The sequence below is a fragment of the Mirounga angustirostris genome, unplaced genomic scaffold (assembly GCF_029215605.1).
Source record: "Mirounga angustirostris isolate CCGP_5_RB_7025 unplaced genomic scaffold, mMirAng1.0.hap1 SCAF_5, whole genome shotgun sequence".
NCBI classification, from domain to species: Eukaryota; Metazoa; Chordata; class Mammalia; order Carnivora; family Phocidae; genus Mirounga; species Mirounga angustirostris.
The window spans coordinates 68,818,861-68,836,757 of NW_026991713.1; the positions used below are offsets into that span (position 1 = coordinate 68,818,861).

The following is a 17,897-nucleotide window of genomic DNA, read 5'->3' on the forward strand; positions in this document are numbered from 1 at the left end:
CAGGCCTCCTGCCGAGCAGGGAGCCCGATGCGGGGCTTGATCCCAGGACCCGGGGATCATGACCTGAGCCGAAGGCAGATGCTTAACGACTGAGCCACCCAGGGGCCCCAACAATAAGTGTACTCTTAATTCTTTTTATCTATTTCACTCATCTCCCCACCCACTGCCCCTCTGGCAACCACCAAGTCTCTGTATTTGAGTGTTTTTTTGTCTGCTTTTTCTTTGTTCATAAATTCCACATATGAGTGAAATCATATGGTATTTGTCTTTCTGTCTGACTTATTGCACTTAGCATTACATCCATGTTGCTGCAAATGTAAGATCTCATTCATTTTTATAGCTAAGTAAGATTCCATTGTATATAAACACAACATCTTTATCCATTCATCTATGGATAGACACTTGGGTTACTTCCATATCTTGGCAATTGTAAATAATGCAATAAACATAGGGGTGCATACATCTAATTAGTGTGCTATACTTCTCTGTGACTTATTTATTTTGTAATTGGAAGTTCATACATCTTAACCCCCTGTGTCTCTTTCACCCATCTCCCACTCACTTCCCCTCTGGCGATCACCATTTTGGTCTGTATATTTAAAAGTCTGGTGTGGGTTTTTTTTTTCTTTGCCTTTTTCTCTTTGTTTTGTTTCTTAAATTCTACATGAGTGAAATAAAAAAATTTCCCTTAGAATTTTTTAGACATTATCTTCCAGCATTTTGACCTATTTATTGAGAAATCTGGTGATTCTGAATTCTGATCTATGTACCATTATCTCTCTCCCTATGCTGCTGAAGCTTTTGGTATCTTCATCCCTGTCATTCTAATATTTCATGATGAGGCAACTTTGTTTAAAATTCAGTTTGCTAGTCATTTTTTAGGCCCTTTCATTAAGGAGACTTGTGTTCAGAAATTTTTTTTTATAATTTCTATGCAATGTTTTTCTTTATTGAACTCATTCTAGTTGGATATTAGGATTCTTGGATTGATCCTTTAATTCTCATTATATTCTCCTATCTTTGTCATTTGGTTTTACTCAGTGGGTAACTGTCAATATCTAACCATCTCCTGAGTTATTTTAGTTATATTTTTAATTACCAGGAGGTTTTTCTTGCATTCTGATTATTTTGGGGTCATAGTAACCTATTCTTATTTCATCATACAATATTTGCTCTCTTACATTAATTATAGTTTTTGGAGGGGTGATTCTTGATTATCTCTTTAATCTTCATAAGGTGATGGTGAGAATGGTTTTCTGCTTTTCCTACCAAAGATTTTCTTCAAAAGTTGATGATTTTCTGCAGCTCATTATTATTTAAAAATAAGGCACTAGAGAATTGATTGGAAACTCTGCATTTGCATAGAGTTTAGTAACTGATTTTCCCTATAAGTCAATACTTGAAGGTCTGTTCTTTTGGAGACCCAGTTTCTCAGAGAAGGACCCTCTAATACCCTGTCTGCAAGCAAGAATAATATGGGCAGAGAGACTAAGTAAGGGTCAAGAGTTTGATGTGTGGAATTCCACTATTTTTCCTTCAGCATTCCCAATGCAAAAGCTCCCCCACGCACACATTTAATTTCTGCAGAGAAGAAGCCCCTGATCTGGCTAATGAGGAGTGGAAGAGTTGCAGCACCCCTCCTTGCATTCATTGCTGAGCCTCTTGTCTCTGCAGGTACAAGTTTGTCTTCCTTCATATTGGTCTTCTTCATTCCTTTTATCCTCTTTAGATCTTCCATAGTTACTGAAATCTATTTGGTTCACTCTGACTTTGTGGGATGAAAAAAACTGATGAAGGGGAGATGAATACATATGGTCACTCCACCAATTTTACCTGAAACTGGTTAATTTCTTTAACCAGATGTCTATTTGCATTCCCTTCCAGTTTCTCTTCCTTATGCCCACTGTGACTATAATTTAACGTGTATCTGATGTGTTTTTCAGTATCTAGGTAAGCAGAGTTCTTTTCAGGGAAAGCAAGATAGACTCTTACTGGAATTCCATTGGGGTGATTACCATTGAATGAAATCTGAATGTATGAGCCTTGAACAATCCCTGTGTTCCATTCAAGTGTTTCATAGAGAAATCCATATCATTGATTGTATTTTCACCACTTTATATCTCCTCAGGATTAGGAAAGGAAGAAAAAGAAAAGGGAATGGAAGATTAATATTCATTTAGAGAATTGTGTCAAGCACTGTTTTAGGTTATTCATATGTTATCCTTTAATCTCACAACTACCCTGAGGTAGGTATTATTATTGCCATGCTCTGATGAGATAACTGAAGATCAACAAGGTTAAGCATCTAGCCCAAGATTACTCAACTACTGACAATGGAGATTCAAATGTACATGTCCAATTCCAAATCCCATGCCCTTTTATTCTGTCCTCTGCTTCCAATAGTAAAAGCCATGAAACCCCACCTGAAACTTGATACAAAGAATTCATTTTTAATCTAAGATAATTTTGAAATTAGCTTAAATTCATTGAAATTAATCCCTAAAATATTCTTGCATCTCAACTATTATTACATATGATAAATAGACATAAATATGTTCAATGGATATTGTTCTTTTAATTTCAACTCTGACTTTGTCATATCAAAGCATTCATAGATCTCATTTTTTACTTCTCATCTGAGAATTCTCTGTGCATATTCCTTTTCAGACCTTTATAACCCTACTTGAAAGCAAACTTCTTGGCTTTATTTCTGTTAACTCCCACAGCTAGCACAAAAACATTTGTAGAAACTTGAAATGGTAAATCCTGCTAGTCTGCTGGCGCTTGATTTTAAGCATTTTGTAAATATTACCATAGTAATGCCTTAAAAGTCAATATCTTTTTAAAGGTATGTTTTAGTTACTTTTCTGATCTTTATCTTTTTATGGTCTACCCACACTGAATAGTTTTCTACTTTGTTCCACCCAGGGAGGCAGATTCTCATGATTCTGGATGTAGGCTCCCAGAGGACAAGAGTGGGGTTTTCATCACAGAGTATACCGTATGGTCTTACAAAATAATGTCCCAGTGGTTGTGATTTGTATAAAGACATTAAGAAAAAGTAAACTTACAATAATGGCCCCAATAGAATTATTGAAATTAGTCAAGATTTATATTATTCTCATATTGACAATAACATTTTTTTTTGTTACCATATGATTGCAAAGATTTATGTTACTCAATGAGTCAATAAAAACTCTGTTTAGGAACTCTTTAGATGAGTTCCACTTGCTAAACAGATTTTATAGAAGAGTCTGAAGTGTTCATTACCCCTTTTTAGTACATACAAACTATACTATTAGAAAGCTAAAACAATAAATTACAAGACTTAAACTAATGATAGTTCTTCCTATTTCTTTTGCTACAGATAGTGTTTACATTTTGAATTAGAATTACTATTTCATACAGCAAAATAAACTTTGGCCATGTTTGTAGTGATTGTTCATCAAATCTTATTACTGAAGAAAACTAATCCAATAATTGAGTATTTTAGTTATCTTTCACTGAGGTGATTTTTCATTCTGATTTTCTAATATTTTATGTGTAGAAAATAATATATGATAAGTGAAAATTTCTGTAGCTTACTAGCATTAATTATTGCAACTTCAGGTTTTAAATTTGAAAGTGAAAATAATCACAGAAATTTTCCAAAGCCATAATTTAGAAAATATGAACAATTATCTTATAATAAATTATCTTTAAATAGTACTTCCAATTGAATTAGCCAAATTAATTACACATGAGATAATCATATTAGCTTAGAACTGTAAATTCATTGTGTACATTAAATATATACATATGTACAATATACATATATATTTAGAAATAACATTTTAGCACATGAAATAGAAATTAAAATGTTATAATTAGCACAATGATGTGAATGTAAAGAAAGTTTTCTGGATATGTTTGTTAATAATATATTTCTATGTCCTTTAAGTTGGAACTCAAAACATTTTTGCAAATGAATCTGACTTTAAAAAATGTTAAACATCTGAAGTGCAAATTTTAAATTAGAGGCAATGCAATAGAATATGAACTATTTCGGTAGTGATTATTTTTAGGACCAAATGCTATCTTGGTTTGTTTATTAAAGCTGCATAGTCAAGAATGTCTGTAACAGGTTAAAAAGAATTTTCAAACTCCATTTAACTTTAAAACTCTAAGTATAATCTTTCAGGAAATACTATGAATAGGGTCTCTGTTGATAGATTTAATATCTTACTTTTTAGTGCACATATGCATTGAATTAAAGGAACAGTAGCAGTACTATTTTGCAGAGTTGACATCCTACTCTTAATATCCATATTTTGTCATTTTTTTGTTTAAACACAGGAATACCCTATTCTAGTATATTCTGGCTATTTATTCTAACTATGTTAATGTTTTACTTCTTTAATAACTGAGGAGAGCTCAATTTAAAATAGTGTTCAACCAATGTGGGGAACGCCCCTAATTACTGACTAATTGTATAAAATTCATACCCAAGATTTTACTGTAATTGGGTTCTTCTCTTAGATAAGTAGGTGTTACTAGCTTGCTGAAGATTTCAAAAACCATGCTGTTCCTGGGGTTCAGATGCAGCCTCTTTATTTTATTTAGAGAATGCTACAGGCTTCTTAAAAGTAAAAAAAAAAAATAGATAAAACATACATGCATGAATGCATACACACAAGTGTTTTATTTCACAAAATATCTAATTTATGGCCTGTCTTGATCTGAAACTATCATTTCCTTATTATATCATTTCATAGATAAATCTTGTTTTGTAGTAGTGTTATAAAGACATTTAACATATAATCACCAAAACATTAAAAAAGTTCTCTTGCAAAATAGCTATGGTCAAAATTTTCCATTAGATTATTTAACTTTACTACAGAAGCATAACATAGTTCAGTTTTGGAAAAGATCAAAATAAAGATAAAAAATACATGTCCCTATATTGAGAAATTCATTGATTGTTTTGGAATTGCCACTTAAGGCTAAGGAAAACACAACTAATTCTCTCAAATTATTTCAAGGACACTTCAATACCTGATTATATTTTAGCTGTAATTGTGTTTAAATCAAAACCGCTCCATTTTCTATATTATAATTTGATGCTTCTTCAGTTGCATGTGATAGAAATGATTTCTGGTTTGTAATAAAGCATATTTGAATTTAGATTTGTAATGTATAATGATTGCATTTCTGTGTGTTTAGCTCATCTAAAACAAAAAGATTGTGTGAACAATTTTGCCACCTGGTAGTAGGTTTTTCTTGTTTGTCTGAGGAAATTAGCAAATACCTGCCATACAATGAGCAATTGGATAGATGTGACACCCAGCCATATGGTTGTGAGTTCTTACATTTTCAGCAGATAACTAACAGATGATGTTATATCTAGAAATAAAGAAAAACTCACTTCATCTAAGTTTTTCCAGTTTTATTGGATATAATTGACATACATAACTGTAATTTAAGGTGTACAGCATAATGGTTTGACTTACATTATGAAATGATCATTGATATAAGTTTGATTAGCATCTATCATCTCATATAGATACGATAAAAAAAAGCAAAGAAAAATTCCTTGTGATCTCTTAGATGTTACTCTCAACAATTTCCTATATATATTATGGCAGTGTTAACTGTAATCATCATGCTATACATTACATCCCTAGTACTTATGAAGTGTGTACCTTTGATCGCCTTTCTCCTAATCACCTCTCACCTCCCCCCACCTCTGGTAACCACAAATCTGATCTCTGAGTCATTTTTTTTTTCAAGACTCCACATATAAGTGTGGTCATATGGTATTTATCATTCTCTGATTTATTTCACTTAGCATAATGTCCCCGAGGGTCCATCTATGTTGTTGCAAATAGCAGGATTTTCTCCAGTTTTATGGCAGAATAATATTCCATAGTACATATGTACACCACAGCTTCTTTATCCATTTATCCATTGATGGACCTAGGTTGTTTCCATGTTTTGGCTTTTGTTAATAACGCTGCTATGAATGTAGGGGTACAGATATCTTTTCAAGTTTATGTTTTCATTTCCTTTGGATAAATTCTCAGAAGAAATGACTGGATCATAGGGTAGTTCTATTTTTAATTTTTTGATGATCCTTTGTACTATTTTCCATAGTGGTTGTAACAGTTTACAATCTCACCAGCAGTACACAAGGGTTCCCTTTCTCCCCATCATCACCAGCATTAATTATCTCATTTTTTTGATGATGGTAATACTAAGAGGTGTAAGGTGATATCTCATTGTGGTTTTGATTTGCATTTCCCTGATGATGAGTGATGTTGAGTACCTTCTTATGCACCCAATGGTGATGTTTTCCATTTCCTAGAATGGGAGCTAAATAAACTTCATTGTTCTATTTTGTTTAACAATTTAAGTGTTTAGAATCAACATCTTTCACAAACTGTCAATTCACTCTTCTGTAATATTCTTAACAAACAAAATTATAATCCACACCTCAAATATCAAAAGTAATCTTATTCTGGAATTATGTACAACTTTAAAAACAAAAATAGACTTGTTCCAGAGTCAATCATATTAGAATGTTTAATTCCAAAATTCCATCTTGGAATTGAAAGTGCCATCCAACCTGCACAATTCTGGAGATTCTATTGCATTTTTAGGGCTTGCAAATTCTACATTTGTTTCAAATGTTTTCTTTTCCTTACAGACACATCTGTCTTTACCTAATTTACAGGAATAGTTCAGGTTACTTGTATTTAATGTTGCTACTTTTTTTTTTTTAACATTTTCCTTTCTCTTTTTTTTAAGATTTTATTTATTTATTTGAGAGAGAGAGAGTGAGAGAGGGAACACAAGCAGGGGGAGTGTGAGAGGGAGAAGCAGGCTTCCCGCTGAGCAAGGAGCCCAATTCAGGCTCAATCCCAGGACCCTGGGATCATGACCTGAGCCCAAGGCAGACACTTAACGACTAAGCCACCCAGGCGCCCCATAGTGTTGCTACTGCTGAAGTAGATTGTATCCTATAGCTACCATTCCATGGTACTCATGAAAATATATCTCAGAATTTAAGACTGTGTCAACTAAGAACAATAGGGGTGATTTTTAAGAGCTCTTTTGACAAGAATGCTGGAAAATATACAGTGTTAATAAAATCTCAAGGGAGTAGGATGGTATCAGGAATATAAAATAGAGAAAAAAAATTGCTGGGGTGCCAGAGAAAAGAATTGTCATGTTTGAATATCCCATCAAGTGAACTCTTTTGTGGTATCTTTACAACTCAGAATGTATTCTGGTTTGAGAGTAAGAGGGTAGCATTTCTCTAGTTATTTACTTTATGACTACCTCATTCCATCTAAAACATTATTCTTTGTATAACATGTTCTCTTTCACTTAAATACTCACATGGAATTCATCAGACATGATAAAATTATGTATTTACTCCTCTTCAAAACTTGAGGAAATAAAGCTCTACTTTAAAATTGTGACCAAGCATAATTTATTTTGTAATTCTTTGATTTTGTACTTTTTGTCTATCTTTCCTGGGAAACTTTGTGTTTATAAACCAATAAATATATTTCAAGGAATTTAAAATGTTTTAATAAATTACTTTAGAGTTTAACAAAAACAAATAAGAATTGCTTACACAAGGATCAACATCAATTAATCAGCCAATATTTATTGTACCTGCCATTTTGTGGGTGATGTGGGTAATCTGTAAAAGGTCCTTGACCTCCAGAAGTCTGGGTAGATAAAGTATGTGACAAAAGTAGAAAATGATCAAGTGCTAAAAAACAGAGTGAGACTCAGAATTCAGAGAAGTGAAAGATTGATATGTATTTACCCTAGACATGGGACTGACTTAGAGCTTTAAGGATAAGTCACATTTAGAAAGCACCAGGGGAAGTGATTAGTTGAGGTAAAAGGAAGTAACATGAATTGGGCACTCTTGTTGAGTGAATATAATATGCCTAAGTAGAGCAACTCTACATGTTGAAAAGTAACAGACTATAAGGTCAGAAAGGTATGTTGACTGAAATTTAGTGGATCAAGAAAACAAAGAAAAATATGTTTTGATTTACTATTAAAGATAATAGCCATTGTCAGTTTTTGAGCAAAAAAATGTTTAAAATTATGTTTAATAATAGTCTTGGTTAAAGATTAGAATAATGAAGAAGAGAAAGATGATCTTGAGTGAGAGTAGGAGACACTATTCAGTCTTGTGAAGAATAGTCTTTGATAGTGTACTACAATGTGTGAGTTTACATTCCATTCTTAGATATTGCTGATCGAGGAAATATATTGCTCAATTCTAAAGGAGAATCTTCAGTATTCCCTCTTATATTACATAGTTTTGTAAATGAATTGATCATTCTTACCAGAAATATCAATAATGTACTGCATACTTACTGTGTGATTCTTGGATTCTTGGCACTGTTAGAACTCTGAGAATTTTACAAAACCAGACATGTGGGCAATGTCCAGCTAAGGATATTAAACAAATATATGACCATCCATCTTTTCCATCAGCAAGCCTAACTCTTCAAAACTGAGTTTAAATACCACCTTCTCCTCGAGTACTTATCAAACATCCCAGAAAGGAATGGCTACTTTTCAGAATTCCTTAAATCCATAATTTTCATTGTATTATTTTAATGTGTTTTCTCCTGGTCTTTATTGGGTTTAATATTATCTAAGATCTATTTTGGTATTATTCATTTAATCGATGATATGTGTCATTTAGATCCTAAGCACTTTAAGAATAAATCAAGGGCAAAAGCAAGAGATGTTTAATGAATCTGTGTCTGCAACTCTTGGTATATGGTAGAAACTCAATAATATTCACAGAATGAATAAGATACTAAATATTTTTACATCTTCCATAGAACAACTGTGTTGATCTTAAATATTCACAGTAATGCTTACTTTTTAAAAGAGGCTAACAGGAAGAGTAATGAACGTTCTTCTGTTCTAAAGATCCCAAAGATTAGAAAAAATAATATATACCTAAGGAGAAAAACATTTTTTCCATCTGTGAACATGTACATATACTTCTTGATGATATATGCTTGATACTCAATAATATGTGATATTTTTGGTGTAAATCGTACCATACTCTTTGAAAAATAGACAGTGAAGACAAAACAAGAAAAAACTGAGAAGAACCCAAGTCAGGAAGAGTAGAGCATATAAGTAGATCCAAAAGAGAAAGTCAACAGGAAGAATGCAAGCTTAATACAGGTTATGAAGATCCCTTAGAGATTTTCACAGAATTAAGTATGTTCTAAGTGACATGTAAGGCTGTGTTAAAGAGAACAGTTTGGATATGGTAATAAGTCTTAATAATCAAGGCACTGTATTAAATTAGTTGCCTACACAAATGAGATATAGTATTGCAGATAATATAAAAAGATAAATTATACCCTCACTATTTTTTATCTAAAATATTTTAAGCATCTAATATCTGTATTAGATAGTCTAACAGTCTTTGAACTGATAGATAAAATGTATAATATATTATCTAATGCTCTTTGAACTCAGTATATGTTTCTAAATGAAACCATATGTGAACAGCTGTCTCAGAGGTATGAGAGGAGTTGTCTGGAATCCATGTCTTTGCTTAACTTTTCCCTGGTACATATATCATGCTGAAAATTGCCAACATTCTGAGACTATATAAAGGACAATAGTAGAAGAGGAAGCTAATATTTACTGAGGATGCACCACATGTAACAGGATTAGATTAGACCTTTCGTATTCTTAATCTCATCTGCATAATAAGCTGTAATACTGGCGGTTATTATCTCCATTTTATAAATGAGGAAATGGAGTCTTGGACAGGTGATGAAATGTGTCTGGAGTCGTGCAAGTAGTAACAGGCAAACCTGGTATTCAATACCAGAGCCCAAGCTCTTCCCACTACATTGTCCTGGCCTCATTCTTTAAATGGCAACTGGCTGAAAAATGAAGTCAAATTATTATTTCACTTACATCTTTACAGAGATTTTAGTTATTTTTTTAACTGAATATATTTGAAGGTTAATGGTACAGAGAGATATTTTCTGAGATTGATGCAAAAAACAAAGTTGAACTGAATTTCAGCACTTAAAAAAATGACTTTTCTCCTTTCTCCCTCCCTGCATTGAGAAATCATTGCATTTTTTTTTTTTTAACATCCAAAGTATACTTTGCAGTGTGGGAAACATGGGGTTAAAAATAGAATAGGTGGTGACCATACAAAATTAAAATTAAACCATCATGTGTGATAACAGGAGTTAGCTTCAGATAGTCTTTACCCTTAAAAGATCTAAAACATTTACATACCAGAAGAATGCTTGGTATACTGTAGACAATCAGTACTTTCTATGGAATTAATGAATACCTTATGGTATCAATATCCATTGATGGTCCAGGGCAGATGGACAGATTATAAATTCTTTCTAATTAAAAATATCAAAGTATATCTTAATGAAAACATCAAAGCAATGATGTTTTGATTCTTCATTTTATACATTTTGAAGATAAATTAGTCAAGATAAAATTAAATGTATTCATGTTTATTTTCTAGTGCTCAGCTTCTTGTGGTAAAGGTTTAAAGTACCGTGAGGTGCTTTGCATTGACCAATTCCAAGGGAAATTAGAAGAAAAATATTGCAGTCATCTACAGAAACCTCGAACTCACAAAGCTTGTAGATCTGTCAGATGCCCTTCATGGAAAGCCAATAGATGGAAGGAGGTATGCGATGTATTTTATAATTATAAATGTATTTTTGCATTTAAAAAGAAAATCTCAAGTCTATTTTGATAACCTTGAAGTTTTTACTCCACTAAAATGTGTTTTATTCTGTTATACATTTATTTGCACTATGCTCTGAATTAATGTACAGTGTTAACACTTTTGCTAAGTCTATAGTTAAATAACAAATTAGTCAGTTGATTTTTTTGTGACTGTAAACTTTACAAGAAATTCTGTTACTGAATACCAGGGGTGGGGGGCTACTGATAATCATATTATTATTCCAGGTAGTCTACTCCAGGAAACAAACTGAGGATTACAGGAGGGAGGGGGTGAGGGGATGGGGTGACCAGGTGATGGGTATTAAGGATGGCACGTGTTAGGATGAGCACTGGGTGTTCTATGCAACTAATAAATCACTGAACACTACGACACCAAAAAAAAAAAAAAAAAGAGAGAGAGAGAGAGAGAGAAAAAAGGAAAGTATAGATGATGATATATTTAGTGACTGCCTTGTTTCCACACCAAAGTCTTGGATTTGAGCTAAGCTTACATTTTGGAGAAAGGACTGGTATGTTCTAAACAGGATGATGATTGGAGTTGTTTAAGAGTTAGGGACATGTCAGAACCAGGGAGCCTGGGCTAGCCTAAGGCTAGAGTGGACACACTTGGAAAGACTTAGCCAAAATGAAGCTGATATATACATGAGATCCAGACTGAGAACTCGGTTAATAAAAGAAGGGTGATTGATAGCTGCCCTGGCATACTCAGGGGAGTAAGCCCAAAATCTAAATTGGGGGTGGCATGCATTTGATCGTGGTTGTCAAACAAAGACCAGCTTGGGAAGTAGCGAAGAGGTAAAAGCCATGAATGAAGTTGGAAATTTGCACTAGAATAATTTCTGGGGGCCTGATCTCAATGGGGATAGGCCTTCAGCATAGCTGTCTGGCTGCTCTCAGCAGGACCTCAGGGGGCTTCGCCATTTCTTAAAGGTCATAGTCCTGAGAAGGGAAGAAAAACCTCTCTTCTGCTGATGCAGCTTCCTTGCTCCTGTGTGGTGTTGGAATGATGTCTATTAAAGATAAGGGTTCAGAGAGGAGCTAGAAGAAGTGGGGTTCCTCTGGGTTCCTAAGTCATCGCAGTTTACTCTGTGAGGTTAGGGCCTCGGTGCAGGGCACTAGCTTTTGCGGGGTGCTGTGTCAGCGCATCATTTTTACTGAATTAAAAGCTCCCAAATTGAGCAGGTTTCTTTGTAGAAGAGATAGCTTCTGTCAAGTGCTCACAGGCTGAGAATAATGCTTAATACTTGACTGAGAACTGGGAGCAAACATGTTTATTTCTCATCCCACACACAAAAAACACCCATATATCTTAAGCATTTGCTTCGACATTGAATTTTGGTAAAGTAATAAAATTATTTTTCATGCTTTAGCAAAGGCTATGATTTAAAAGATTTCCCATTAATCTATTTTATTTTATAAATGCCACTACTACCTACTAAGCTGTTTAAGAAAGGAACACTAGATCGTTCTCTTTCTCCCTTGACCTTGCAGTCAGTCACTCAACAGGTTCTTCCAATTCTCCTTCAAAGTAACTCTTGAATCTCCTTGTGAACACTCCAGTCTATTTCATCACCTGTTCCCAAGTGTGCAATGGCCTCCCTATATGTATTTTTGCCATTATTTACTTGCATATAGTGTGAGCTCTAGAATAACTCAAATTCCTTGTATTTCTTCCTGTCTTCTGTGATTGGCCATTGTCTTTACATGGTCAGTCTACAACCTAACCCATGCCTACTTCTTCAGCATTGTCTCAGGCCACTGAATCTCAGGGACAAAGGATAACTTGTTCACTAAGCACTTAACTTAGTATCTAGTTGAATACTTCTTATCTTGAATATTGTGATTTAGTTGCAAAAAACACTTTCCAACTCTTAATTTATGTATTTGTCGTATTGCGGGTTTTTGCTTAAGGTCGGGGTTTGCCTTATTTTATCTGGACCAGGATGTGCCAGAATTATGGCAAAGTGGCTTTCTCCCAAAGGGTGAAACACTGTAAAGTCACTGAACCCAGCATGTGGCAGGGGCTTCCTAATTCTGACATCAGCCAGGAACTACAGGGAGGGGGACGGGGGGGAGGGGAATGGGTGTAGAAGTGGGAGAGGCTTTTTGCTTCTTGGCCACCAGCATGCCTGTTGACTCCCCAGAATTCCCTTGCAGCCCTGCAGCTGCTCCAGCTGCTGTGGTCGGTATTCACGAGACGCTTTCTGACCCTTGACCTCCAGCCCCTCAACAGCGAATCAATCATCGGTGCTAACAAATTGGCCTTGGCTTACTTACCACCAAGTATGAAATTATATAAGACTCACTTACATGAACATGTTTAAGCGGTTTCTAAGATACAGATATGAATATTCAAAGATTATTAAAAAAAAAACACAGATGCTTTGGTACAGAGTCTGCTTTCTTCTCTTTGAATTGGTTTTCCTTGTCATAGAAATTAGCTTCATACACCCACACAGTCCTCAAATCTCTGCCAGAAACAATGACCATTTGTGAAGTCATTGGCTTTTAATTTATTCTATAAAAAGTACCCACATGAAGTTAACAATTGCAGGCTGTCCCTGCACTACATATAATAATATATTCAACAGAAGTGTAATTTCAGAGGTAGTTACGAGATAATCACTGGTTGCTACTTTGTTCCGACTATATAAATTGTAGCATTGCTTTAGTAGAATCACTCACTATAAAACAATTTCATTTTATTACTATTTTACATTCTACCTCAAAAGGGAATACTCATTTAGCAAATTGTGACTACAGAGGTGCTCAAATGAGTTTTGAAGTAACACTCTTCTTTTGGTATTTGATACCATTTTTCAATGAAAGGATTTAGTAATGCAGTTTAGTGACTGGTGCTAAACAGAAACAAACATTGGTATAGAGGGCCATTTGTCCTCTGCTTCCAGATGTACACCTTCAGAGGTAAAGTAAATACTAGAATCATTTAAAAGAAAAAAAATAACTCCCTCCACTTTCTGAAACCAGAAAGGTTTTTTTTGTTTTGTTTTGTTTTTAAACTTAATTTTACCTATTTGGGAATACTAGCTTCGTTTGCATATTCAAGTTTTTAAGGCTAGCATGGTGCTAGAGTCCTCATTGTCTCATGCTCCATCTACTTAGTTCTACCATCCAAATGTAGTTTTCATACTCAGGGGGAAAAAAAAGTCCAAAATTCTTGCCTCCCCTTGATCATGACAAATCTGCTGGACAACTTAGAAAGATGACCTAAAGAATCTCACTCAACCCTGCTGAATCTAGAGTCCCCTGATACCAACCACTTGCCTGATTCCCCTTCTCTGAGACCCATCATTTTCTTTCTACTAGTTTAAGATCAGAGCTGGAACCAAAGGTGATAGAAGTTCCAAAATCTCACCAATCTATTAGCTAGTGCCCCCTTCTCCCAAAGCCCCTGAAAAAAGAAAATTTTTGAAACTATATTCTAAATGTTAACATTTTAAGTGATTTTATATTTCTATAATTCCGTATTTTCTATATTTCCAAAAGACATAAACCTGTATTTATTTTCAGAAATTTCTGATGTATACACATATATCTCTTATAACCTAAAAAGATAGTAAATCTTAATTGAGTCCCCATAGCCACTGGGCAAGAACCCAGAACCTCTTCTCTCTTCCCAAGCGATGTTCCTACCATCAAAGATAGGCTGGAGCCCTAGGATGGGGAAGATGTCCTTTTCGGCTCTGGGGCTGAGCAAACTATGCTTCTCACTCTCTTCTGGCTGGTGCAGCCACTCTGTTCTTACCTTTCTGTGCTGCCTGTTCTCTCTCTCCCTTTCTTCTCTTTCCTGATACTTAAGATGGCCTTTCTTTGAGTGGGCTGAGATGACTCACTCTCTGGTTTAAGGCATGTATCTAGAAATTTTCAAGGCAGAAATAACTTTATCTCTGCAATAAAAGTGAAGAAATGGGAATAGGAAGGGAGCAACAAGGGACAGTCACTTCCTGACATTGCTTGGAGAGGAGAAAACAACAGCTTAAAGAGGCTACGTAGCTTGTACAGGTCACAGACCAAAAGTGTGTGTGTGTGGGGGGGGGGGGGAAGCACTTGAACACAGGTCTATTTGAGCTTTCCTTACTATAGTTGCTGTCATAATCATTTCACTATTATCATTATACATCAGCTCATCCTTATATTTCCTGAGCAACATACTGTCACTCTTACGAGGGCACCTAAAGTCAACAATTGTAGATTGCCATTGCATCACACATAGTAATGCATTCGATAGAAATGTCTATGTTTTACTGAATCCATTGCAAGCTGTTTATATTTTTAAAACGTATGTTGCATAAGTATAACATATATATGCATTTTGCAGCTTATGGAGCATAACAGAGTTTAGTTGATCATACATTAAATATGATGTAGTTGCTGAAATTACTAGCAACATATTAGGCTACATTATTGATGGATAGCATTCAAATCTTTGGCACGGATCCTGCTCACATTTTTGGAGCAGTGCCTATTCCAGAGGACCCACGCTTTAAGAAAAGCAATGACAAATTTCCCAAATCCCCAGAGAAGTACAATCAAAAGGTTACAAGTATTTTGTCAGGTCCATTGTGTTCTATTGCAAGTTGGAAAAGCCCTGATGATTATTGGCTTAAACTCAAAGACATTTCCTCTTTACCTAACAAAACTAGATCACTGGTTTTGGGTTTGATTCAGCTGCTTCATAATGTCAGAATGCTGGACTGGCATTTCTGCAATTTTATTGGTCAACTCCTATTGGTCAGAAAATAGCTCTCACTCTTTTAGGCCTTATACCTTCATACTTTCTCCCATGAAAGTGAATATGGATTTGTTCTGTGTTGGGAAGGAGGGCAGATTCTGGACCATGGTAAATGTTTGAAGAAGAATATTTCAGCACAAAATAGCTGAGTATTCGCTAACCTTAGAGTCAACCAAAAATGGAATGACTGCTTTCAGGATGTAGTGAATGTACCCGGATTGAGGGTAGGAAAGTATGGGTAGGTTTGATGGCCCTTCGTTTACTATTGCTGTAAAAGGAATTTCAAAATTGAAGAGAAATTGAAGTTACATATTCCTAGAGTCTCTCCTAACTCCAAATGCTCTATCTACTATTGCTAATATTACTGCCTCACTATTGACTCACTTGAAATAAGGCACAGTTACAAATAACTATGAGGAAATCAAGACCTAAATCTTAATAAGAAATAAGAAATAATGCACCCAGAGAGAACATTGCATATTTGCATTTTAAATGATTTATGAAATAGCAGTTTGATGAACCTATTTTGACAATGCACATTCTAACATTTCTTTAAGCCTGCTCTCCAGTAGCTAAAATGTCTATAGTACCTGTGGGTTGGCTAGAATTCACCTTCTCCAATTCCACTGTCCAGTCTTTCAAGTGTCAGTCTGTGCAGTGTTCTAGTATATTACATGTAAATAGGATATTTGGCTGATTTTTCCCGTCTGAATTAAATTATGCAGTGTTGGTGAGTTAGTGTATTCAATCATTTGTGTTGTAATTATAGTCTCACATTACCTTCACATTAGATATCTGGATTTTTTAAAAATATAGAACATGCTTATTAAGTATGTAGTTCTATGAAGCTATTAAATAAGGGTGCATGTTTTAGAGTTAGAGGTGTACCTTGAGAATTCATGCTAGTAAGTCACTCGACTAAAGAGTGAGTAATCCTATCTTCACAGCATCCACCACTGTAGGGGGACCTGGCCGGGCAAAGATTCTGCTTTGGAAATATTGAATTTGAGGTACCTTTGACATATCAATGGAGAAAACACATGAAATTTCTGTAAATACATAGAACATTCTTGTAAACACATGCAAATGTAAATGTCAAAGTCAGAATTAGGATCAAGGCTGGAGAAAACAGATTTAGAAAACTGGTGCATAGAAGAAACTGCTCAGAGTACTCACAGGGTATAAAGAAAAGCAGGTTATAAACAGAATCCCAGGATATGCTAACATTTAAGGCTTAACTGAGAAAAAAGTCAGTAAAGGACTCTGAGAAGGAGCAATCTAAGAAGAGTAGAGTACCCGGAACCTGAGGAGATTTCAATCACAGAAGCCAGAATGGCTCCACATAAAGTGGTCAATGCTGCTGAATGTGTCCATGAGATTAAGAAAAGATTTGAAACGTTTTTGTTGGATCTGGCAGTTAGGGTTATTGATGACATTGGGTTAAGAAATATTTCATTTAAGCCATATATTCTCTTTTCTGTTCAAATCTAAAATTGCATCACTTTACTTTTTTGTACTCTTTTAAAAAAAAACCTGAAAAACAGAAAGTTACTTGTTTTCTTCCAAGCTGTAGACCATCTTTTTTTCCTTTTATGGAAGAGATCCACAATAGTAGTTACCCATGGTCACAGTAGATTTTTCTAAACATGTGCTATGACCAATAAACTATGGGGATTTTTGAATTTTAGAAAATTATATTTGTCTGCTAGAACTTCTTGCTAAGCTGTGTTTTGTGAATTATGTTTTTCCAGGAAATTTTTTTTTCAGGTTTAGAGCCAGGAAGTTTTCGAAATGTAGCTTATATTTCTGAAATTATCCCTGGAAAATGTTTGCAGGAGCCTTATTTTATAGGCTAAACATTTTCACAAGAGGTTCAGATAAGCTAAACTACCTCCAGACATTTTAGTCTACTTAACATTGTGCCCTGCATAAAACACATACTAAGTTATTTTTGTCTCCATACAATGGAGCTCTTTCTTGTGAAAACACTCAGTGGGGGCAAAATTCAACTGCCTAAGCATAAAATGAAAGTAAGTGTAAGCTATGTAGATAATACTGTTCTTCATAGGTTAAAAATATATATATAAATTCTCTTTCAAGTCAGCGATTACTGCTTATACCCATTGCTTATACCCACCGCTTATATTGCTTGTAATTGTAAATTTTCAAGTTCATTTAGAGTAAAATGCTACAACAGTTTGTACGAGGAATTCAAGTCTACAAGGTGAACCAAGTTCTTAGTTATTGTGGGATCTAAATATTTTTTCATTCATGGTAAATCCATATTCTGCCGATATACATTTATTGTTGTGGAAAAAGAAATTGGTCGCTCTGAGACTCCTGCAGAAATATAGAACTTGGTGAAGGACCT

The 17,897-nt window shown here is 34.7% G+C and overlaps 1 protein-coding gene across 1 annotated transcript in view; it reads left to right on the forward strand.

The window, feature by feature from the left end:
- ADAMTS20 (ADAM metallopeptidase with thrombospondin type 1 motif 20) overlaps positions 1 to 17,897 on the forward strand; it is a 171,018-nt gene that overhangs the window by 109,424 nt on the left and 43,697 nt on the right. Inside the window, exon 29 of the mRNA XM_045873599.3 lies at positions 10,544 to 10,711. Within this exon, the coding sequence (XP_045729555.1) occupies positions 10,544 to 10,711 (168 nt within the window). The remainder of the gene's footprint in view (positions 1 to 10,543; positions 10,712 to 17,897) is intronic.